The sequence below is a fragment of the Labeo rohita genome, chromosome 7 (assembly GCF_022985175.1).
Source record: "Labeo rohita strain BAU-BD-2019 chromosome 7, IGBB_LRoh.1.0, whole genome shotgun sequence".
NCBI classification, from domain to species: Eukaryota; Metazoa; Chordata; class Actinopteri; order Cypriniformes; family Cyprinidae; genus Labeo; species Labeo rohita.
Window position 1 is genome coordinate 31,849,390 of NC_066875.1, and position 26,551 is coordinate 31,875,940.

The window sequence follows — 26,551 nt, forward strand, 5'->3', positions numbered from 1 at the left end:
ATGCTCCTGGAGATAAATTCCAGGGGGAAATACTGCCCCTTAATGCAAATGTTGGCTAAAAAGCATGGCTAAAAAGAATATTTTAAACTTTTTTTTTTTATTCCACTGCCCTGCATTTGAAAGCAAAAACATATTTTGTGTGAATGGCACCTAAATCTTGTGCTTCTCAAACAAAGAATTTAATTCTTGGTAAAAGGACAAAAAAGTACTTTTGCTTGCCAGCAGTGTTTTCCTATGGAGACTGGGGTAGGAAATTCTAAAGAAGAAAAGCCTGCCCTACAGAAGTGCTGGAAATGAACAATGACGGCTGTATAGACTGATGACATAAGGCATGTGAACTGAAAAGCAGCTCTGTAATTTCCAACTGGACATTATGAAATTACCCGTTGGTTTTTTCCCCCCATTTCTTTTTTCCAAGTGTCTTTGCATTAATTCCACTCAGCAATTAGCTTAGCGTACAGGAAAATGACACATTAGAATCCAAAAACACACACTGAAGGAGTCCCACCTACAATATTTGACATTTACTTCTATTTTAGTCCAATCAGAGCTGTGATGCCTAGAAAACTGGCCACATCAGATTTCCTTTAGGCTCCTCCGTAGTACTAGCACTAGAATATGAATAAGCGGTGCGCGTTGCAACGGCTGTCAAGGAAACGCACTCTACTTGCCCTTCACGTAAGCTCCATAGTTTAGCGTTCACTGGCACTGAGGAACAAAAGCGTCAGGGAAGCTCTGGAACGGAACTTCAGGATAAATGTGCGTGTTTGCTAAGCGCTCAGAAAGTGAGAGGCGCGCTCAAAGGGCTTTTTGTTCCTTGTTTTTTGTGGTGCTTTTCTTGCCCCTTTCTCCCCCTTCCTTCACACATTCTCAGAAGCTGCCAGACTGTTTAGAACTGAACTCTGGCACCTCTTTTTTTCTACCTCCCCCTTTACTTCACTTCTTCTATACCTCTAGTTATTCCCCTAGGAGTTTGGGTCTTGCGTCTCTCTTTGCTGGGTAACTGCAGGTGAAAATCTCGGCTTCCCTCACAGTCTTTTTCCCATTACTGAAAGGAAAACTCCCTTTTCCGCTTTTAAAAACAAACAGCTTTTAGTGCAGCCTTTGAGTTCGTAGTGACTAATAAATGATGACTAACAATCATTCCAAAGATGCTGTGGAAACCGTTCATTTTGCTCTGAGTCATGCTATAGGAATGGCCAATCAGGGCTCGGTATACTGCAGGAATGACAAACAGGAGGTCGTTCTCCTTTTCTGACAGCCACTGAGTCAGGAACACAATGTGGAATGTTCGTTTTACACAAAGTTCCAGGTTGCCAGGCAACAGCAGCTGTTGTGAAGCAACAGGATGGGTTTGTAGACCGGTGAGAGTCACAGAGCTCGGAGTTCATGGTATGATCAGATCAGCTTGTATAAAGAGCTCTTTTTATCTGCTTTATGGCGCAGATGTATAACGGGAGGGAGAGACATTCCTCAACAGAACATGCTTTATTTTATGAGGCAGAGAGCCTCTGATGGTTTTGGTGGGAACTTTCAAATGCTCCAGTATGCTTTACTTCAGTGCATTTTTTGGCCTTTTAAGTCTAACGTTGGGGAAAAGGAAAAATAAAATGTATAACTGACTTTCAATGTGTGACCCTGGACCACAAAACCATCTTAAGTAGCACGGTTATATTTGTAGCAATAGCCAAAAATACATTGTATGGGTTCAAATATCGATTTTTCTTTTGCCAAAAATAATTAGGATATCAAATAAAGATCATGTTCCATGAAGACATTTTGTACATTTCCAACTATATCAAAACTTAATTTTTAGTATAGTATGAAATTAAATCAAAATAAATTAATAAAATACACTGTTTGAAAGTTTAAATGTTTTTGAGAGAAGTCCCTTTTTTTCCCCCAAAAAAGGCTGCATTTATTTGATTAAAAATACAGTAAAAACAATATTTTACCATATTATTACAATTTAAATGAACAGTGTTCTATTTCAAGGAGATCTATTATGCCCCTTTTTACAATACGTAATACAAGTCTCAGGTGTCTGTGAAGTTTCAGCTCATTTTGAAAATGCCTATTTTGAGTGGAAGCAGAAACACGCTGTTTTTGTGCAGGTCTCTTTAAATGCAAATGAGCTGCTGCTCCCTGCCCCCTTTTCCAGAATAGAGACAGAGCGACACGCATCATAATCTGAAAACCACGCCCACTGGCGGGGGAAACAATCCAATGCTCTCCATTGACTTTGTATTGCGGGAACCTGCCTCCTTGTCATTTCTGACTTCTAACAAAAAACAAAACCAAGTCTAAAAGCTGCTATGTGCGTGTACAGTAAACAAGCTAAAAAACCCAGAACTATGTTTTTATAAGCTGTCCACCCAAAAAAACCAACTGTTTAAAGACAAAAGTAGAGCGCAACGTGTCATATTTCTCTGAGAACTATGCACACTGAAGGGAAACTTAATTGAAACAGGAAACAATCATTATTTTTAACCATGTCAAAGGATTATTTCACCACCCTATGTAAACCTGAGAGGAGGAGATATATTGAGAAACTAAATTTTATTGGTCCATGTCAGTGCTCCTTTCCTTACCTTACTTTTGTTGGAGAAATGATCCAAGTGAATGGCCAAACATGAAATACCCTGATGTTCACAACTGTTTGTGTCCTTAAACGCTTGTTATAAAAATGTAGTTCTGTTTTTTTAGCTTGTTTACTGTACAAATTAGTATACATTTTCACATTGCAGCTTTTAGACATTGTTCTGTTTTTTGTTATAAGTCAGAAATGACAAGAAGGCAGCTTCCCACGATCTGTTTGGTTTTGATTATCACAATAAAATCATGCATTTTAAAGCCATATCAGTTTAAACTTAATACAGGGTTTTCTGAGCACACACATCCAAAGCACGCTCACAGAAAGCGACTTTTACACAGCATGTGAGTACTAAACTAAGTTCACTTTCATGTCTTATTGCGCTTAAAGTGTCAAAAACACACAAGTGTATGTTAAAAACACACAGAAGTTACAAAAACAGTCAGTTATGTCTGTGAAGTTAAACAGCTGGGAAAGAAATTGAATGTTTATATTAGATCTGTGTGGCATAAGTGTAATATACAGTAAATAAATCAATAAATCCACTGCTCTCTTGTCTCCTCTGAGGCTGGGACTTAAGGGGCAGTAATATTATAATAAAATCCCCTTCCATTGGGTGTGCGAAATCTGAGCAGCTCATTGCTTGCAGAGAATGGCTTCTCAAAACAAAGTTACTGGGTTGTCCTTTTCCATGCTTTCTGATGCACCAGGGACTCGATTATAGCATTTAAACACAGGAAAAAGTCGTTTTTCATGATATGTCCCCTTTAGATAAAGTTTCTTCTGCCTCTCTCTGTGTGCAACAATTGTGAAAAGTCATTTGAGAGCAACCAGTTCCTCCACTCTGATTTGCTGATTACGCTGACAACTGAATAATGGCACACTGTTATGATTGCAACCATTCCACAAATCAGTAAATAAAACAATAAAGAAAATTAATGGCCTAATTTCAAAGTAAATAACTCACGTATATGAAGAATACCAAGTAATTTCACATTTGAATCTAAATGATAGTTGAATAAGAATCTACCACATGCCACTGTCTATGAGTTGGTACAGCAGGAAAATATGAATCTGGCTCCTCTGTGACTCGTTATTACAGGTCTACAGTGGATCAGTGTCTACTAGACGGAGGTGGATGAAAGCAATGCAGTCTATGTAAAGAGACAAACTATAATCCCCTCATCCTACAACCTCTCAACTGAAAAGGGGAGACAATTAGAGAAGAGACTTCCTGAAACTCCACAAGCCTAGAGTTCTAGGAATAGTTTCTTGCTTAAAATAGGACACTGACAAAACCCCAAAAAAAAAAAAAAAAAAAAAAAAAAGAATTTGCATAAAACCACATACAGAAATAAACAGAACACAGACTAAAATTAATTCAATTCATAATTCCACTTCATTCCAGGAGGGGAACCAATAACATGCAGGAACTTCTTGTACTTGTTTACAATTTTACTTCAGGGGAAAAAAAAAAAAACACCCAGACTTCAGCAGGGGGCTGCAGTCAAACCCATTAGCCCATAATCCTCTCTCAGACTAATCCAAAACCGCCTGGAACGTGGAGGTGTGTGAGCATGTGTGGGAGTGTGTTTGGGTGTAAAGGCTGCAAGGTTAATTTTTTTGCATGTGTGTGTGTGTGTTTTGTACCTTTTTAGCACTCTCGGGTCCGGCTTCCTCAAAGCGGAATCGGATAATGCGGAAGTCTTTGCAGTAGAGGATAAGTTCAGTAGGGTTAAATTTCAGCTTCTGATTGGAACCTAAAATCTTCTGCTTCCCTTTAACATCATTCACTGTTGAAAAAAAACAAAAAAAACACACACATTAAAAAGCCTTGGATTTTGCATGCATTACTGATAATAACAGTAGATAGATGCCAGGTAATGATGGGGAAAACTGAGACTGGGATGTGGCAGACTTGCATGAACTCTACAGCATTATGTGTCATAGAATGTGTGCTCACCACCAAGTTTACTACTCTCACTATTGGATTCTACATGTGCTAGTGAGCCAGGGAGTGGACTAGGTATTATGCGTAATCTGTATTACATAATATTCAGTCGAACAGTATGAAGGTGCAAGAAATCAAGACTAGGCTTAAAGTAATAAATAAAAAAAACAAACTGAAATAATTCAGTAAGTTCTCGTTCCCTGAAGTAACTACCAAGGAATACAGAAGTGCTAATTAAGACCAGTTGTTCCGTTTTTAACATTTAGAGTTCTAGAGAACATGACACATCATCTTTACCACTGAATGAGTTCCTCTACTCAAGTAAGTATATAATGGGCTGAGAGAGGAAATGCTCAGTAGATATTAACTAAATATTAAAGATATTACCAGAACTAGTTTATAGCAATATCACAACCACACTGTTTGTACATGTATTATAAAAGGAGTACCTGGGCTCGCCGGCACACGGTGGCTTTAGGAAAACACTGAACGATGTGCAATATGCGTTTAAAGCGGTAAATATGCTAGGTATATCATTTATATGTGCCAAACTTCCTGCTGCCAGTTGGTGGCACTATGAACATAACTGGATATTGGCATGCAAATGTCTTTAAGAGAGGACTTTTATCAAACGTGAAGTTTGGTGCAGATTGAACATGGTATGTTTGAGTTAGAGTAAAACATTATGTATCCTGTTGCCAACAGGTGGCGCTATAATTATAACTGCATATTGGCCTTTAGATGCCTTCAGGCCCGAACTCTTACATTGAATTTTGTCAGGCCACCATGGACACGAACTTTAATGAACAGATCTCCGCAATTTAACGTCACAAAGGGCTTTAGATTACACGGATCTGATTGATCTGATTAAATGTCTAGGAGGAGTTTGTTTAAATACAACGCCTGGTTTCGGACTTCGTACCGGGGGTCTTTTTTGTAGGTACCGGTGTGTTACATGTGTCTACCAAATTTCGTACATGTATGTGAAATGTAGCTTGATGGGCACGTCGGCAAAATTTTATAGGTGGCGATATCAAGCCATTTTAACACACCCACTTCTGTGAGCCAATATCAAGTGTAAAGTTTTTCCACTTTTGACTGTGCAAAGTTTCATAAATTTTCGAGCATGTTTAGACCCTCAGAAATGCAATTCATTTTGGAGAAGAAGAAGAATCTGAGCAATTCCATTAGGGTCGTCACACAATCAGTGTTTGGGCCCTAAATATCACTTAATAATACAATCCTCGCTTTCCAAAAATTGACGTTTTATATCCACAGCAAAAAGTAACTAGTTATGAACTAGTATAAATAAAGAAACGGAAAAACTGTAAATGTAAAGAAACTATGAGAATCACAAAAATTTTAATTATGGTAACATTCTTTAAAGCATTAGGTTTCATGGACAAGTTTTAACAAAATATTATCTGTATATTACATGTATTATTGTTAATTGTTAATTTCATGTTAACTAATGAAAACTTATTACCAAAACTATTGAAGGCCCAGTTTACTCACCCCCATGTCATCCAAGATGTTAATGTCTTTTTTTTCAGTTGCAAAGAAATGGCATTTTTTAGAAGTAAACATTCCAGTAATTTTCTCCATATAATGGACTTCAATGGGGATCAACAGGTTGAAAGTCCAAATTGCAGTTTCAGTGCAGCTTTAAAGGGCTCTACATGATCCCAGCTGAGGAACAAGGGTCTTATCTATTGAAACGATCAGTCATATGCTTAATTATATATAATGCGCGTCTTTACGCATTGCATAATCATGTTGGAAAGATCATGTGAGGTTAGTTCTTCGTCTGTGTACTCCGGTTCAAAAAAGTAGGGTAGGGTAAAAACGACATCTCCTTTTCCCCCACAATTTCAAAATCACCCAACATCATTGTTTTACCTTTTTTGTAAAGGGTGTTTGACTTTCTTTGCATGTTCACTTTGTAAACACTGGGTCGAATCTTCCGCCTGCCATGTGTGTGTGATTGCATAATGCGTGAGGTCGAGCTAACGCAAGACAAGCATTTGTGGTTATAAGTTTGTATTTTTCTTAGAAAATGAATGATTGTTTCGACAGATAAAATCCTTATTCCCCAGCAGGGATTGCGTAAAGCCCCTGAAGCTGCACTGAAAGTGCAATTTAGACCTTAGAATTTAGAGTATTTTTGTAAGAGAAGCACATTTATGCATGTGACATCAAATATTTAAAAAAAAATAAACAAATATGAGCAGCTAAGGTCTGTTGAAGCTTTCAGTCCTGTAATTAATACAGTATAGACAGCCTCCAAGGGCACTATCCCAGACTCCAGGGGTCACTCTGCGTGCCTTACTGACAGACTGAAGCCTCAAAGAGCATGCAGTGTGTTTTTTTCTAAGCCTGAATCTCTTATAAAGGTCTTTTGTTAAAGCCACACAGACAGAGCCAAAAAAATAAAAAAATAAAAAATAAAAAATAAAAAAAAAAGAAGCAGGCTTCATGCTCTATCTGTTTAGCACAGCAATTCAACACTTGGGGGGGCTAAGTCAGCAATGAGGGGAGTGCAAGGATCTAACACAAACAAGATTAATCGTGGCCAGGCTCAGGCAGCAGTCTGGCTGCATGAGCTCATCTAGAGCTATGCTAAAAGCAGCCACCCAAACAGGTTCTGCAGCTACGCTACACTGTCACAATTGACCGCATCACCCGTGGAAAAATCCAAGTGAACGGGGTTACATTCATTTATCTAGGACACATGATCCTTTTTGTTATGTTAACACAAATGCTGTAGCAGTCTACGTAAAGGAAAAAGGGGAACAGACACAGAAAGAGAGATTAAACTGAGCACTGGTACAACAGAAAGAGAGATTGGGGAAGAAAAACCAGTTACCGTAAAAACACAGAAGAGCAGACAGGAGAACGACAGGGATAACACACGAGGAGACACTCTATACTAAGCTGCATAGGGTCTGACCGGTGTGACGCCTCAAAACATTTTTATTTAGGCTATTAAAAGCATAAAAGCATGGTTGGAGTTTCATGGAGCAGTGTTACTTAAACTGGGCTATGTGGAGCCCAAGGCATTCATTTTATATAGCCAGTGCATCTATGGAAAATTTCTGAATGAAAAAGTGGATCATATTAACAAAAAAAAAAAAAAAAAGGGACGAAAGCTTCTCTTTATATCAAAATAATTTAAATTTTGAACTAAACCAAATTAGCTACTAGATGAATCATTACAAACATTACAAAGTTCAGGAATGTTATCCATATAGTGGACTTCTAGGTTCCCTGCGAGTTTGAACTTCCAAAATGCAGTTTAAATGCAGCTTCAAAAGGGTCTAAACGATCCCAGGGAAACTGGTTAATTTCTAAAAAAAAATGAAAGTATAAAGTATAAGTCTAGCTCTGCGTGAACTCTGTGTATTCCGTTTCATGACACTTAGGGTATGCTGAAAAACTCCTATTTCATTTTCTCCTCCAACTTCAAAATTGTCCTACATCGCTATTTTACCTTTTTTTTGTAAAGGGTTTTGACCCTCCTTGTGCACTCACTTTGTAAATACACTGGGTCGGTACTTCTGCAGCGATTTTAAAGAAGAAAATTTGATTTTTTTTCGACACACTCTAACTGCATTGACCTGGAATGCAATGATCCGGAAAGTTCACGCAGAGCTAGACAAGACGAGCATTTGAGGTTCAAAAGTATATAAATTGTACTTATTTATTTATTTTTTTTTTTATTTTTAGAAAATAACCAATCCTTTCAATAGATAAGACCCTTCTTCCTCAGCTGGGATCATTTAGAGCCCTTTGAAGCTGCATTTAAACTGCATTTTGGAAGTTCAAACTCACGGGCACCATTGAAATCCACTATATGGATAAAAATCATGAAACATTTGCCTCAAAAAACAATTTCTTTACGACTGAAAAAAGAAAGACATGAACATCTCCTTTAATAGCGACCCGTTTTGGTGCATGTCTCTTTAAATGATAATGAGCTACTGCTCACTCCACCTCTCTCTGCCTTTTTTTGTGTATAAACCAGTCCGGTGTTTCACAAACAGTGACAACGTTTTTTTGTGGGCGGAGCTTATTTTGGCTTCAGAATTTTAGAAAAAAGGTCAGAATTGTAAGATAAATTGGGTAAATGTTATGTAAAATGTTATAGGTTTAAAGAGTATTTCATGCTGTATCTGTAATATAATATGTCCCCTATAAACTGCATGTGAATATTATTGTAGACAAATTGTTTAAATCAAATTTATGCTTTAAAAGTGGAGTAATCACAGCAGATTTCATCCATAGTCTGTCCATTTAAACGTCTGCATTTGGCTTCAAATGGCGTTTTTGATGACAGTATTCTCTATAAATGATTTGCATTCTGATTCTGACATGCACAGGCACAACAATACATTTTTCCTTTTGTTCCATGGATTTTACCCATTTCCTACGTGACGTAACTGTGACTGTCTACTTCAAACTGGTGTATTCAGTGGTGCATTACCATCAAAAACAAAACTAATCCACTGCGTCCTCAGTGGCTCTCATGTTGGGAGAAAATGAAGACTCTTATGATCACTTTTACATCCAACAACGAAACACCTGCATTGCTAATGAGACTCTGTTGTCGCCACAGCTGCTTGAACGTGGAGAAAATGTCGGACAGCGTACAACTTGCTGAGGGTGGAAATATGTTAATACAAGACAGTCTGTCAGCGGTTGTGGGCGGGGCCTGAGCGAAATCAAAACGGCTTGATAATTGAGACTATTTAGGTTTTTTGGGGATTTAAAAAGAGTGAATGGATTTTTATCATTGTAGGGTGGTTGCGTCCACACACAACACAGTGCCCTCCAAAATTTTGGAAACGCCCTAGAAAAGTGGGGTTTTGGACAATATTGGCATGAATCCTTTTTAATTTGTGATAATTTTGCACTGATAAGGGACAATACAAACTACGAAAACATATTTTATTACATAAACAGTTCATACATTGAAAAAACTAAAATTTTCAACTCATCAAAAAATCCACCATTATCAGCTATTACAGCTCTGCAAAATCTGGGCCTAAATTCACCTTATTTAAACTTAATTGGCAATCAATTGTTGAAGCTATTAAGGTGTGCTGACCCAAAAATCTTTTAAAAACCTGGGCCAAGCTTAAACCAGTAACCAGGCATCACAGCTGGCAAAGGGGCATGTCTGACTTTGACATGTATATATTGCCATTATCATGTAATAAAAATGAAAATTATTATTATAACTTACTTTGATGTATTTGCACCAAAAAATGATAAGGATTTATGCTAATATCATCCAAAACCAAACTTTGCCAGGGGTGTTTCAAAACTTTTGGAGGGCAGTGTACATCTAATTGTTAAAATATACGAAATCTCTCGTTAAGATCATATTGCATAAGTTGATTGCGAATGCGGGAAGACTGATTTGATAATGTTATTCATAACACTGTGTGGGAGGATCCAAAAACAGTTTTGGGGTTATTTAGTTGAGTCGTATTACTTTTCTTTATAACGTGCACAGGCAGGAGCTTATGTGCTTAAGCTGCTCTTTGATAGTGATTCAATTGATTGTAGAAAACACCAGCAAAAACATCTGCAGAGTGGCAGCTGGTCTGCAGGTGCTGGGAAGCGAGTAGAGTAGAGGGAACGTAGAGTGCGTTCATGCGCTGTTGAATTACCTGTTACTACCTGCTCCACGCAAGCCAGCGGGATATCGTGCTCGCCCAAGAGCCGGTGGGTGCACTGGAATCTCTGTAAACAACAAAAAAGGATATTTTTTCATTCATTTGCTTTCAATCTTTTTGTTGACGTTATCCAGTAAAGAGAACCTCATGAGCTACAGCTGGCATGTGTACGAACCATTGTAATGGGTGACCTGAAATAGCACTGAAGGACTGTAAAAAGTACCTTCTTTCCCTAGTAAATCAGCTGATCGTCTGTTGACTGAGGAAGATTATTAACATGCTTAACTTAGGTGCTGCTTAACAGGAAAGAGTGATTATATAAGTTAATATGTGTAGCAGACTTCACTGCTCTGGAAAAGAACTTTGGATTGTTTTGCAAGACACAGTCTCAAAGATGGTGTCTGAAATTTATTTCCCTCCTTATATACTCATGACACCAATATAAAAGGAAATGTATTATATTGTATAAATTACAATATTGAAATCTGTTTCTCTTATATGTTCAAGTATCTAAGGCAGACCTGCTTTTCTCAGTACTTAAAGCTAGTGTGTCCTTTCCAGTTTAATGAGTCAGTCACAGTTGATGCAAGTCAACAGTAGTTTATTTCCCCAAAATGTTTAAATACTGTGGCTCTATCAAAACATGTTACGCCCAGTGCCCAGTTATAAATAAATAATGAAATAAATTCAAATTATACTGCAACAGGTGGATAAATCTATTGATTTACTTTCTTCAGCTGTGTAGATCAATCTTCTAATTCTCTCCAACAAGTCAGAGTGAATAAATACTAGACTATTAATACTAGACTCACAATTCTACATTCAGATCTAGAATTTTATTTCAACTACAGCAGATATTTCTGGGCTAGAAGGTTAATTATTTCCATTGCATGATGAAAACAGCACAGCAAATGCATTTTCTGCTTGCACAATTGTTAAAGTCAGCAATTCTTTAAATGACTCAGGTCCATTTTATAAAGACTTGCTTTTATTTTTTTTATTAAAAGTTGTGAGACCACATAATAAAATGTCATTTTGTAAATACTATTCTAAGCTATAATCACTGCTTTATTGTTGCAGTCAAAGGCAGTCAAATCAAGTCAAAGTACTGACTCTCAGTTAAGTCTGTGCTTACCTGTTGTGGCAAGGACTTATGGGTAATGAAGGAAACTTTGAAGTTAGTACACACAAGTTTGCCCCAGAGGTCATCCTGACAGCTTTCTGCGCCGATGCACTTCCTTACAAAGTTCGCCTCGTTCACAACTATTTCACCTGTAAAGAGGAATAAGGAAGTGAAAATCAGAGGAATGAAAAAAACAGCTGATCAGCTGAGCAATGAACGATTACCAGAAATTTTGAACATTTAACACACATTAAGCTGAAAGTGTTGGCAATTCCACTCGTGTAAATATACTTCTCTGCTAACAACCCAAATTTTTAAAAGCTAAACAGAAATTAACAAAATTTATATTCTGATTATTTTTGCATGTGGTAAACCGAAAGCACCACTTGTTTTTGCCAAACAAACAAGCTGTAGTTACAATACAGCAGCAGTTTCTCATTAGTTCAGTAGCAACTTCAAGATTGCTGACCACTTAAGTTACACAAACTCGAGCCCCTTCCTAACGGCTTTCCAGGGAAAGCCCTCTCCTGTGACTCTCCTTTCATGTTGGTAGAAAAAAGATGCCCTATTAAAAGAAGCGACCTGTTGTGCTGACTAACGGTCACATAAAATTTTACCACATACAGAATGTGCACACACATGCAGAGAGTCCTGAACATTTGCTTTTTTTTTTAACGCAAACAGGAAAAGAACATGAGTTCATCAAAGTCAGGTGTACCAGCAAACACAGACTTTCAGAATACAGAAATACCAGGTTTTGGGAAAGACAGTCGCAGAGACATTTTGTATGCACTAATAATACTTGTACCAGTTATTCCAGTTTATACGCCGAGCTTGTGAGTATTTAGAATGGATCTAATGTCATTCTGAACAAGGCATTTACACCAAGGACAATAACTACAATGATAACTGTATAAAGTAAAGTAATTATAAAGGTATATAATAAACACTTTCGGAATGTTTTTTTCTCCAGCAAAAGAACAATGAAAACATTGACAGCTGAGTCAGAATCCATCCAAATTTGAATAGCTTGAGCATTAAAAGCGGCAGATGACATAAATGCAGATGGGCTAATATAATAAACAGAATGCCATGTTGACAGAACATTGTGTGGATGCAAATATACACTGTCGTTCAACAGAAATGTTTTTTTTAAAGAAGTCTCTTATGCTCATCTAGGCTGCATTTATTTGATCAAAAATACAGAAAAAAACTGTAATATTGTGAAATATTATTACAATTTTAAATAACAGTGATCTATTTTAATATACTTTAAATTATAATTTATTCTTGTGGTCAAAGCTGAATTTTTATCAGATACTACTCCAGTCTTCAGTGTCACATGATCCTTCAGAATTCATTTTAATATGCTGATTTATTATCAATCTTGAAAACAGTTTTTGTTGTTTAATATTTTTTTTGGAACCTGGGATACTTTGATAAAAACACAAAATAAACAGCATTTATTCAAAATAGAAATCCTCTGTAACAACATACACAACCATTCAAACACTTGAGGTCAGCACATTTTAGAAAAATAAATAAATAAATAATCATTTTTTTCAGCAAGAATGTGTTAAATTGATAAAAAGTTATAAAGACTTTTTAGAAAACATTGCTATTTTGAATAAATGCTGTTCTTTTTAACTTTTTATTCAAAGAATCCTGAAAAAAAGAATCACAGACTCAAAAAACAAATATTAAGCAGCACACCTGTTTTTAATATTGATAATAATTAAGTATCAAATCATATTAGAATGATTTCTGAAATGAACACATGACACTGAAGACTGGAGTAATGGCTGATGAAAATCGCAGCTTTGCATGATAGAAACAAATTATATTTTACAGCACATTAAAATAGAAAACCCTTACTGTAAATTGTAATAATATTTCACAATATTACAGTTTTTTCTGTATTTTTGATCAAATAAATGCAGCCTTGGTGAGCAAAAGAGACTATAAAAATCAATGAAAATCTTAAAATCTTAAATTTTGGTTGACATGATAATTATTTATTGTAGATAAAAATGTATTATGGCCAATATTACACTACAATTCTATACTATTTTGACTAAATGAATTTAAAATAAAAGCATAAGAATTAAAATAATACATTTATTTTGTATAACACCTTTAAAAGTTAACTTTCTCTTAAGTGCTTAAAGGCTACAAACAAATTAAATGTCACAACATTATAATAGAGAGTGCGTAAAATGGATGTTCATTTAAAAATGTAAAACTGTTATTTAACTTTCACATATAAGCAAACTATTTAAGACAAATAGAAAAGAACTTGAGCAGTCAAAATGACCACAATGCACATTTCTAATTCACACATGGTTTTTATAATTGTTGGCTATGACCAACATCTCTACTTCCGTCTCTCTAGCTGAACTTAAGACACACTCATGGAAATAAAGAAACCCACATTCTGCCACACGCTAAACATAGCACTTCCTCTCTTTGCTCTAAAGATCATCCAGACACATTAAAAGGCAAAAATGAACAGAGATTTATGTATGTTGGAGAAGAATAATCAAGTTGCTGAGAGGAAGAGTGAGGGAGAAGAAAACACAAACTCCAGCTGTGAGCACTTTGTGTGTGAGCGCATTGAGGAGTGTTTGTCTCACAGCTGGGCCTGCTTCAGGGGTTACAGTAGGGCAGGGTGCAGGCTAGCTAAGATGGAGGTTGGGCCCTGCCAGAGCATTTGCGTCTCAGGCACAATACTAGTAACTGCTTTACTAAACATCAACCCACTAAAACAGTAGGTCAAGCCAGCTGGTTTTCAAAAAAAAAAAAAAAAAAACAATTAACTTATGACTACACCTGCTTGGAATCTGAGCCCACAGAACTCTGAAGAAAGATTCTGAATATCATCAACAACATCCACAACTCATTTATCTAGATGTTTTGGTTAAACTGAGAATGCTTTCATTTGCTAGTGTCATCAGTTTAACTGTTTACAGTTTTTCCCTACAGTAAGTGCAGATTGAAAACAGTCTACAGCCTACTTTATAGCTCATTTTAACACCTCAGTATGAAGACCCACAATCTCTATCACTCATCTTCTCATATATGCACACAGGCACACGCCCACTCGCAAATTTCAAACAACTTCCTCTTCCGCTCTACATGCAGGCTGGCCTGTAAATGGCCATGACCACATATCAACGTGTGTCTGATCAGTGCTCTACAGGGATTAACCAGCAGCTCATCCTCTCTGATCTACCAGTAAACAGCAGAAGATCAGTCCAGACTGCTGATGAGAAGGAAATGCAGATGGCAGTTTGGCAGATGCATTATGAAGGCAGCCAAGCAACGTCACATTGAAATACTTGTTCACTGGCTAATCATTAAATGGCCAGTGAAGATCAGTTTATAAAAGACAACGGAATCTTAGTTGCACAATACTTTATACTGTGACATTATCACATACAGCATATTACATGCAAACAAACCTGCTTTACTAAATGACCCAAGACCACTTAAAGACAGTCTGCACCTAAAAATAACAGCATCAAATATTTAGGTACGATCATGTGATCAGACTTCCTGTGTTTACATCCTGTTAGATGTTGGCATGTTTCATCAGTACAACTTTGGGTTGTGTTTTTCTTATCTTTAAATTTGGACAGCAATTATAGCAGAGTTAAAGTGTAAAATGGTGTCTATGGCTAAAGCGCAGGACAGGCTGTTCTTAAGGTCGGATCGGGTTCGGCTCAGGAATTCTCTCGTTGCACTGTGATGCAAAAGTTACACGTAAATGGATCAGAGCAACATGATAACAAGAGGTCAAACAGAGAGACTGACAGAGAGAGAGAGAATGTGTGTGTGGGTTTGTAAAAGAACACCGTTCATGAGACAACGGCCATGTTTTGCTGGGATGACTAGGCACCACTGGGCCTCTGTGTGTGTGTGTGTAGGGAGTGGTGGAGAGATTTAAGTGGAGCAGTCAAGTAGGAGGTCAATCTGAATGGATACATTCTAGTAAAATGTCACCACAAGCAGGAGTAAAACAATCCTCAGAGTATGATGAAGACAGACTATGAGTCTATTTTCTTTGCATATCTGCAAAACACAGATATAGAAAGCCAAAAGACCTTTTTTCTATTTCTAAAGTTCTATTTGATAAGCATCTGAAATATGTATTTTACAGCATTTTATTTAAAAAAATCTTTTGTAACATCAAAAATGTCCTTGCTCAACAAAAGCAACTAATTTCTTAAAATTAAAGCTGCAAGCAGTGTTGAAAGGGTCCTCACACCCAGGTCACCACAACCTGGTGGCTTTAGGAAAACAATAAGCATAAGCATAAGCATTTAAAGTGGTAAATATAGAAGGAATATGTCAAAGTCATTTATATGTGCCTGGATATTGGCATGTAGATGTCTTCGGGCCAGCAGTTGTGTAAAACATATGAAGTTTGGTGCAGATTGACACACCCTTTAAAGGAGAAGTTCACTTCCCGAACAAAAATGTACAGATAATTTACTCACCTTCTTGTCATCCAAGATGTTCATGTCTTTCTTTCTTCATTCGATAAAAAAAATTATGTTTCTTGAGGAAAACATTTCAGAACGTATCTCCATATAATGGACTTCAATGGTGCCCCCAAGTTTGAACTTCCAAAATGCAGTTTAAATACAGCTTCAAATGGCTCTAAACGATCCCACCCAAGGAAGAAGGGTCTTATCTAGCCAAACGATATATCATTTTCAAAACAAATTGACAAATATCTATACTTTTTAACCTCAAACTCTCATCTTGTCTATGTCTGTGTGAGTCAATACAGTTAGGGTATGTCTAAAAACTCCCATCTTGTTTTCTTCCCCAACTTCAAAATTGTCTTACGTAAGTACCGACCGAGTAATTACAAAGTGAACATGCAAAGAAGATCAAATGCCCTTTACAAAAAAAAAAAAAAAAAATAGGTAAAACAGTGAAGTAGGATGATTTTGAAGTTGAAGAAGAAAACGAGATGGGAGTTTTTCAACATACCCTAACTGTCTTGACCCGGATTACACAGAGTGCGCATGTGCATCGTAGAGATGAGACAAGACGAGCATTTGAGGTTAAAAAGTACATAAATTGTCAATTTGTTTCGAAATGACTGATTTTTTCGCTAGATAAGACCATTCTTCCTCGACGGGGATTGCTTAGAGCCATTCGAAGCTGCATTTAAACTGCATTTTGGAAGTTCAAATTTGGGGGCACTATTAAAGTCCATTATATGGATATAATTCCTCACGTTTTCCTCAAGAAACAATTTCTTTACGACTGAAGAAAGAAAGACATGAACGTCTTGGATGACAAAGGGTAAATTATTTGTAAATTTTTGTTCTGGAAGTGAACTTCCCCTTTAACAAAAACTCAAGATCATCTCATGCTAACATTGCAAAAGCCTTTAGAGTAGACTGACCAAACATAAATGTTGATATCGTTAAATCTCTATGAGGAGTTCGTTAGAGCGTAAAACATGACACTTCCTGTTGCCACCAGGTGGTGCTATGACTATATCTGAATATGGTCATTGGCATGTGTTTAGGACAGGACTCTCATCAAAAATGTGAATTTTGGTGCAGGCATTGTATGCCTGAATTATAACAACTTCCTTTTTCATGGCGAAACATCGAAGTTGGTTAGGCGTCCACGGACACGCCCTTCAACCAAAACTCAAGATTTTCGCAATTTAATGTCACAAAAGGGTTTAGATTACACCTATCAAATTTGGTGTCGATCTGTTGACTTCCTGTTGGATTTCAGACTTTGTACCAGGGGACTTTTTTTGTAGGTATTGGTGGAATTTCATACATTTATGTAAAACATAGCTCGAGGGGCACTTCATTGAAATTTTATAGGTTGCGCTATCGAGCCATTTTGTCACACCCACTTCTGAAACCCATATCAGATATACATTTTCACCACTTTTGGTTTGTGTGCAAGTTTTTGAGCATGTTTAGGCCCTCAAAAATTCATTTTGGAGAAGAAGAAGAATCGGAGCAAATCCAATAGGGTCCTCACACCACCGGTGCTCAGGCCATAAAAAAACAGTAACTGTAGTAAGTGCAGTAACTTCACCACACCATGTGCCACCCTACTATCACCACAGTCCACAAAACACAGTGACAAGGGAGGTTTTGTTTTAATTTCAGATGAGGAACTAAAAAATGCACAGCATATCTATTTTGGAAACAGGGAAGGTCCATGTTATGCGGCTTAATTATAAGGAGTGAACGCCTAAACGCAGAGTCCTACTCCAGACACCACAGCACTGCAGTCGCCTTTCTGTTTGTTTCCCAACACTTCTAGGAACAGAGAAACTGTCTGAATGCATCACAAAGGTGGAGCTGACACGTGTTGTTAATGGCTTGGAAATATCTGATCTGCCACTGCATGGGTTACAAAGGTAAAACAGAACAAAAGGCAAAGCCTCACAGTTATTAGACTGTGAGGTTGAAACTACCTGTCAGAACATGAAGCCTTTATTCAGAAGAACCAGGACATTAGGATTAGAAGGGTACACACCCTGTGCAAGTGTGCTTGGCAATGGCAATTATAAGACATACAGAAACACGTCTGAGATCACATTTTTAAAACAATGATGGGACAGAATCAAACCGTTTTCTACAGACACATCGTCATGATACTGACCTCTTGACTTAGCAAACATCAAGCTGAGGAAACAAGAGAAAAATAAGCTTCTTTATCAATTAATCAGTCTGATGTTTGTCTACAGATCAACCACTAGCTGTGCACCACTACGCCTAAACTACTGCAGACTTATTTGCCCTCCAGAAGCTTGTGTTCTGCAAGTTTAAAAATTGTGGTGTCATCCCAAAGGGGCACAAAATCACTTTCACTGACCTTTACCTTATCTTACAGTCAATGATTTTCAAAACAATTGCAGCAATATCATCTTAACCTGACATACTTGCTCTATTTACAATTCACAAATCAGGAAGCGTGGCGTTAAATGCTGTCTAGAGGAAGCCAGAGCATCGTAGACCCTCTGTAAACACTTCAGCTGGCATCAAAACCCAAACACAACAAACCAGGGCAGATCACAGGCTCTTTATGCAAGGCCACGCATTAAAAATTCAGTGGCTGCACAAGTGCAGGAAACGGGCTGGATAAGATACTGTTCCGTATACAGGAAGGACTTCTGTGAATATCATGTTCAACCGATCATTCAAGACGCCCGAGATATCATTTCTATTTCATTTCTCTCTCAGTCACAAATGCTTCTCTCCTGCCAAATGTTCACCTCACAATAGCAGAAGCTGATTGGTGATGCAATGGTAAAAATAGAGAAAACAACAATAGACATCTGATTGCTATGGAAACTAAAAGGCGGCCTTCTGTTAATTAAATGTACTAAAATGTGGCAGATTGAACAGCAAAGGAGGAGGGGGAGGGGGGAGAAAAACAAGAACCACCATAAATTAAAATTGCATTTCTTTTTATTTAGCAGACGCTTTCTGATCCAAAGCAATGTACTGTACAATTTCCAAAAGCAAACCTAGAGCAACCACAGTTTATGAACCAATCTACTCAGTGGACTGCTACACTAAGCTAGTTGAACAAACTCTGAGTAGGTTTAGAGATCCTTGAAAATATCATTAATACAGTCAGAAATTTTCTTTGACTTGGCTTCTCGAGCAGCAGCATTTTTTTCTGCCTTGTAAATGCATTTAAATTAATACAAGTGAATCAAATGAATTTAATTAATAATTTATATAGGTTCACAAAAAGCTTAAACCACGCAAATGTAGCCAATTTAAAAGCTTTATATATTCTATTATATGTTATTTAGATATTATATATTTACATATTCTATATCCTTGTATTTATAGTTATTTAAAATAAAAGATAGATATTAACTGTGCTTATGTGTAATACATTAAGTATATACAGTTAAAGTCAAAAGTTTACATACACTTGATTCATAATACTGTGTTGTTACCTGAATAATCTTTTTGTTTTGTGATAGTTGTCATGAGTTTGTCCTGAACAGTTAAACTGCCTGCTGTTCTTCAAAAAAATCCTTTAGGTCCCACAAAATCTTTGGTTTTTCAGTATTTTTGTGTATTTGAACCCTTTCCAACAACGACTGTATGATTTTAAGATCCATCTTTTCACACTGAGGACAACTGAGGGACTCATATGCAACCATTACAGAAGGTTCAAACACTCACTGATGCTTCAGAAGGAAAAATAGTGCATTAAGAGCCAGGGGTGTAAACTTTTGTACAGAATGAACATGTGTACATTTTTCTTATTTTGCCTAAATATCATGTTTTTTTCATTTAGTACTGCCCTTCAGAAGCTACAGAAGATACATACATGTCCCAGAAGACAAACTAAGTAGAATTTACCCTGATCTTCAAATTCAAAAATTTTCACCCCCAGCTCTTAATGCATTGCGTTTTCTTCTGAAGCATCAGTGAGCATTTGAACCGTCTGTAATAGTTGCATATGCGTCCCTCCTCCTTGTCCTTAGTGTGAAAAGACCTCAAAATCATACAGTTATTGTTAGAAAGGGTTCAAATACACAAAAATACTGAAAAAACAGACTATGACTGTTTTAATTTGGAGGAAGAAATAGAGTAAGTGACTTCATTGCATCAGATATATGTCACTTTCCTCACAGCTGATCTTAACATAGTGATGAACAAGTAAAAACAATCCATCCTCTTGAACCTGAAAAACCAGAATTTGCGCAAACTTAACTCAAACTTATCTGGATAGCCACCGAAACTGGATTTGTGAAATGGGCCACAGGGTTCAAACACACAAACATTCAGTTACCAGACTGAAAATTCAACTACTAAGCCAAACCTTCCCAACTGTGTGATGATTATGAGCTGTTCATCAAGAGAACTGATGCTTTCCTCATTCTTGTTGTGAAAATCACTTACCTGGTAGAAGTTTTGCTTCTAGTTTCTTGAGGGGCAGTTGAGGACTTTTCTTCAAATCAGTCTGTGTAAAACATTAAGAACACTTAAAATCACCCAATCACTTTGAAATGTGCAAAACAAAGTAGATCTTTACACTTTAGGATATACTCTTTTTCAGTTTGTCATTTGGTCTGAACATAACATAAAAACATAAACATAAAAAAAAAAATAGAGATCTATGTGTTGAATGTCAAAAGTTTTTGCGTGCATTTGTTAATGAGGAATTTGACACTCCAATTCCTATTATTTAAAAATTCCATGAGTTAGATCTACATGTAAGTCATCCTGTTATTCGTTTATTTCCATTTCTAACACATTGGCTGATGCAACCTCATCCTGCGCATGTTAAATTTATATCTAAATATGCTACAAATTAAAAGTAAACGCACACTGTTTTTTTAAAGGAGGGCATACTGCTGTGGTCCTTTCTGAAAAATAGTCATTACCAAAATATTGTAACCACTGTTAACAGCTGACTCCTGAGTTAGAAAGTAAGTTATACCACTATCAAACCAAGTGTAGACTTAACTATGAGCCAGTCGCCCAGATGTCAAACATATGGGGTGACACAGTTTTCCAAATGCATACCCAAGTGCAGAGTAGTTCAATAAACGAGTATAATGACTTTGTATTTAGCTGCTAGTCGTTAGCATGCTAGTGTCTCACTCACCTGAAGTGGAGGAAGATAAGATTTAAAAGTCGGCTTGGTTTGTTTACCGGAGAACATTATTTAAACGGGACGATATGACAAAAATGCGAATTGTAAATCCATATAAAAGCAGCTTAAAACTCTTCAAATGTAAGCCGAACTGTTTTGGTCTACATTAGAGCATTAAATCCAGGATTTCTTCAGTAGACGAGGTGTTTAAAGGCATAGTTTCCATAGATGCAAAAGCAGTATTTAGTCTCTGCTTTGCATGCAGTAGTATTTCAGCTGGCTCTGGTCTGTCCCGCTGAAGTCTCTTCGTTAGCGGCTGTCAAAGGCAAACTTTTGCTGCTTTAGTTTCCCCACTGTAAACATTCACGTCATGTTCCGTCTTCTAGTCTGAATCAACAGTGTGAGAGTGTGTGAGTCCTGTGGTGGTGCTGCAGCAGACGGGCTCAGTCCTATAATTCACCGTACGTTTTCAGTTCAGCCATGTTTATTAAAGGAGGAATGGGGAGGTGCAGCGTGCTTGAGCTGTGGACCACAAAAAACAGGAGGAGGAGTGAGCTATGGCGAGCCCTGTGGACCATTGGAGCGTTTTTTTTTTTTCTTTTTTTTTTTTTAAAAAATACGAATATTCATATTGTTTATGATATACAAATATTTTAAGCTTTAACACATGTATTTAATTCTGTCTGTGAACTTTAAGCCAGAATTTGTTCTTCTAGAATGTTAAATATTTTATTTCAGTGAATGATCTTTATATGCCCAGTATTTAAATGATTCTTAATTGCGTACATATAAATAAATCGTTTTCATATTATGCACAGGTAAGCCTCAGTTTAGTAATGGACTCATTGCGCCACCTGCTGGAATGATTGTAATCCTGCATGCACAGTTTTAATATGTCACGTCTGTCCCCTGCAGTCACATGATAAAAATACAATTTTCCTTTACTCAGAATACCCTTTCAAATGCAATTATAAAATGTTTTATTGTTATACATTTCAATTGTAATGCCTTAATATGCTTGTAATGTTGGACAGGCAGAAAATGTAATAAATATAACACAGTCACTACCTTTTAAATGTCTGAAGTCGTTATGATTTTTAATGTTTTTGAAAGTGGTCTCTCATAGTTCATTTATACGATCAGAAAATACAGAAAAAACTGTGTTAGTGTTAAATGTTATTTATGATATGAAATATATGGAACCTTTCTATATTAAAATAGTTTAAAATGTAATTTATTTCTTTGATGGCAAAGCTTTTATTCCAGTCAGTGGCATTATCACATAAACCTTCGGAAAACTTTCTTATTTGCTGATTTGTTGCTCAAGAACATTTGTGACCCTGGTTCACAAAACCAGTCGTAAGGGTAAATTTTTCAAAATTGAGATGTATGCACAGTCTGAAAGCTGAATACATAAGCTTTCCATTGATGTATGGTTTGTTAGGAGACGTTCATATTTGGCTGAGATACAATTATTTGAAAATCTGGAATCTGAGGGTGCAAAAAAATCTAAATATTGAGAAAATCACCTTTAAAGTTGCCCAAATAATGTATATTACTAATCAAAAATTAAGTTTTCATATATTCACAGTAGGAATTTTACAAAATATCTTCATGGAACATGATCTTTACTTAATATCCTAATGATTTTTGCCATAAAAGAAAAATCAATAATTTTGACCCATGCAATGTATTTTTGGCTATTGCTACAAATATACCCCAGCGACTTAAGACTGGTTTTGTGGTCCATGGTCACATTTCTTTTTATTATCAGTGTGATTATTTTTGTGGAAATAATTCTTTCTTTATTTACTGAGATAGAAATATTTTCGTAAATACATCATAAATGTCTTAACCGTCACTTTTGCACTCTCAGAAATAAAGGTACAAAAACTGTCACTTTTGTACCTGTTAGATTCTAGTATGAACACTTTAAGAACTGATATGTACCTTTTGAAAAGGTACTGCCCCAGTGACAGCATTTGTACCTTTGTTTCTGAGAGTGTGTCTATGCTGTATAAAAGTAATTGTTTCGTTTGAACAGTAGTGTACTCTTTAATTTAAAACTATAAAAGCAATTTGTGTCTGTTACACAAAACCTAGTCCAAATGTTTTGCTTCACAGCTGTAATTAGATGGCTGAGTGTATTGAGTGAATGGTTTTGTCAGTCCAAGTTGGTTTATTAGTCTAGATTTGACTCTGTGTATGAATCTATCACAAATTTCTCTCAAAAAGTTCCTCAGAAATAGTGAACTAAAAGGTTCCTCTTGACATATGAGCTGCTAAAAGTAAACACAGGCTTACAAGGCTATGGCCTAAAAAAGAATTTTGTAAAGTGTTTGTATGAACATTTAAATAAAGTAGCTAATGATCTTTTACATACAATATAATAATAATAATTTATGTAAATATAATTTATAATAATAGAAACATTTTCAAAAAATATAAAAAATACATAAACATTTTCAAAAATATAAAAAATATAAAACCGACCTTTCATGAAAAACCTGGATTTGAACTCCAAAAAAGCATCTTACTGTAAGTTTTTGTAACGCACAGTACCAGTCAAAAGTTTTTGAACAGTAAGATTTTGAATGTTTTTAAAGAAGTCTCTTTTGTTCACCAAGCCTGTATTTATTTGATCCAAAGTACAGGAAAAACTGTAAAAATTTGAAACATTTTTAATATTTAAAATAACTGCTTTCTATTTGAATATATTTTAAAATGTCATTTATTCCTGTGATTCCAAAGCTGAATTTTTAGCATCATTACTCCAGTCACACAATCCTTCAGAAATCGTTCTAATATTCTGATATGCTACTTAAAAAACATTAATTATTATGAAAACCAGGTTTCTTTAATGAGCAGAAAATTCAAAAGAACAGCATTTATCTGAAATAGAAATCTTTTGCAACATTATAAATGTCTTTATCATCACTTTTGATCATTTTAAAGCATCTTTGCTAAATAAAGTATTAATTTCTATAATTTATTTCCCAATAAATGAATAAATAAATAAAATAAAAATTATGCTTTATAATTATATTATATAAATATATTATATATATATATATATTATATATTACATAAATTATTCCAAGCTTTTAAATGGTTATTGTGTATAATGTTACAAAAGCTTTTAATTTCAGATAAATGCTGATCTTTGGCTTTTCTATTCAACAAAGAATCCTGAAAAAATGTGCTCAACTGTTTTAAATATTGATAATAATAATATGATAATAATAGTGATAATAATAAATTGTTTCTTGAACAGTAAAGGATCATGTGCCACTAAAGACTGGAGTAATGATGTTGAAAATCTAGGTTTGATCACAGAAATAAATTACATGTTTAAATATATTCATGTATAACATGTATATAACATACCATATTAACATATTATAACATAACATGTATTAAATAGAAATAGAAAACAGTTATTTTAAATAGCAATAATATTTTAAAATGTTACTGTTTTGCTGTACTTTTGATAAAATCAGAATCACTGATAAAAATTAAAGGTAAGAGAAAACAATAACCTATACGTCTTCTTTAAATAATTAAAAATTATTTCAGTGATATAATGATTATTTAACCTTATTGTTCAGTACAGTGCTGTAGTTATATATTTTACGCAGCCTCCATGCGCACATAGGACGCGCTTTAACACACCCGAAATCATCTGGTGGGATTCCCTTCGGAATGACGCGCCGAGCGGCGCTCCTATTGGCCAAAGGCACCGCACGAAATTCTCCATTTATGGGTTGTTTGCCTCTTTGATTCCGTCAACCAGCAGCCACAAAGTTTAACTTTGTAGAGCAGAGACGCTCACTGCAGTAGAGTCAGTGCGCTCGAGCGGTTTACCGGCGCGGTGTACACTAGTATGGAGCGGCGACACTGGTCCTGAGGAGACATTTAACAGCACCAGAGGCCAAAAGAGACCGTGACATCACCAAGAGACTTTGAATAGGCGCATTTTATTTTCATAAACACTTACAAAACGGATTATAAAAGAAGGACGACTGCGGTGTGATAAACGAATGAAAATGGTGAGTGAAAATATGCTTATTATAGGCACGTATTACCTACAGAGATAAACACAAGGGACACAAGGGCTCCTGTTTTGGAAACTGTTTTCCAGCATCCTTCTCGACATGCAGTAGGTTACAGCAGCTGCTTGGTGTTATTGTTTTCAACTTCTTTTTGTGGTCACTTACATCTAAAAAAGCGCAATTAAACGAATTTTAAACTTACTAGACCACATGGATGTGACCATTCACTAAATTAAAATTCACATAAAAAGCTTTTTCAGTTTGGTCAAGTACAAACTTCTACTTATCATTTTATTCTTTATATACATATACAATAAACTTATAGTAATCTCTAGTAGTCTCTTCACATAAACTTAAATTCACCAGGGACGTGTGTATATAGCCTACGTCTACCCTATGTATGTTTTTTGTTATCTAATGGCCACGTTGTTATTATGAACATCTTATGAATGTAGTAGCTGGTCGACTAGACAAACAGCCTCAGCTGGGTGTCATATTCATCTATTGTTTGCCCTCCATCTCTAGTTCACTTAGACAGAAACAGCCTCTCCTTTCCAAGCCCTTCATGAACAGGTTGTACTTATACTGGTCCTGGTTGCAACCCAATTTCTTGCTATTTTTGGCACTGTGTGTTTGTCCAGGCATGAGACAGATAGATCAGCATTGCGTTTTCACATTCCCAGGTCAGTGTTCCTGTTAGACTCATTGCACTTATTGTTTTCCCCTCATTATTAACATATTCTTTCATGCCAACCTGGCTTAGTCTTACGTAATAGTGGAAAACTGTAAGTTACACACATTAGTGTCCATGGTTACAGGACACTGAGAGATGCAGGTAGGTGTAGTCACATGTGAAACTCGCTTCCGTACATATGCCCATAAGGATGGGCTGGGTTCTGCTTTGAATAAGTATGTGTGCTTATGCGAGTGTCCACAATGAGACAGTTTCCTCTTGTTGTGGTGGAAAGCGCCACCGTTTTCTCATAGCTCCTTAAGCAATATCAGGCTTAAGTTACACTTAAATGTTTTCAGCTTTGTGTGATCCTTGGATCCCATGGTAGGATGCTTTCACAGACCCTGCTTGTCTCACTTTCAGTGCCTGTCAGCTGGTAAAGAACAGGTACAGATCAGGTGGAAAACAAGTAAATCCAGTTCAGCTGTCTCTTGACTGCACGCAGAGACATTCTCTGCAAGCCATTCAGCCGGTGGAACAAGTTTTCCCTTGGGCTTTACGCATATGGGACAAACCCTTTTTGTAGATGCTCCATGCTGTCTGTGGTATTTAGTATGCATTGCAATATTATCATTAAGTCCTGGTGAAGCATTTTTACTGCAAAGAATAAGCAGACTTGTGATTAGCTGTGTTTGTATGGTCACAATATCACAGATGGCATAAGTGATCCATTAAGATGTGCTGGTTGCTTCTATAAATTAGGCAAAACCAACACTAGAGTGTACAAGCACTATTCTTTATCGTTAACATGCCTGTAAAGCCACCATTTGTTTCTAACGATTGAATGTCATGAGGCCAAA

At 36.3% G+C, this 26,551-nt stretch overlaps 2 protein-coding genes across 7 annotated transcripts in view; one reads left to right on the forward strand and one right to left on the reverse strand.

The window, feature by feature from the left end:
* mtmr10 (myotubularin related protein 10) overlaps positions 1-21,492 on the reverse strand; it is a 34,849-nt gene extending 13,357 nt beyond the window's left edge. Inside the window, 5 exon segments of the mRNA XM_051114896.1 lie at positions 4,244-4,386; positions 10,220-10,292; positions 11,361-11,497; positions 20,270-20,330; positions 20,979-21,492. Of these exon segments, the coding sequence (XP_050970853.1) occupies positions 4,244-4,386; positions 10,220-10,292; positions 11,361-11,497; positions 20,270-20,330; positions 20,979-21,035 (471 nt within the window). The 5' untranslated portion in view covers positions 21,036-21,492.
* A 3,239-nt stretch (positions 21,493-24,731) lies between these two features.
* Positions 24,732-26,551, forward strand: part of myo1ea (myosin IEa) — a 59,452-nt gene continuing 57,632 nt past the window's right edge. For all 6 annotated transcript variants that reach the window (XM_051114901.1, XM_051114903.1, XM_051114906.1 and 3 more), the window contains exon 1: positions 24,732-25,015. In XM_051114901.1, coding sequence (XP_050970858.1) covers positions 25,007-25,015 — 9 coding nt within the window. In that variant the 5' untranslated portion in view covers positions 24,732-25,006. The remainder of the gene's footprint in view (positions 25,016-26,551) is intronic.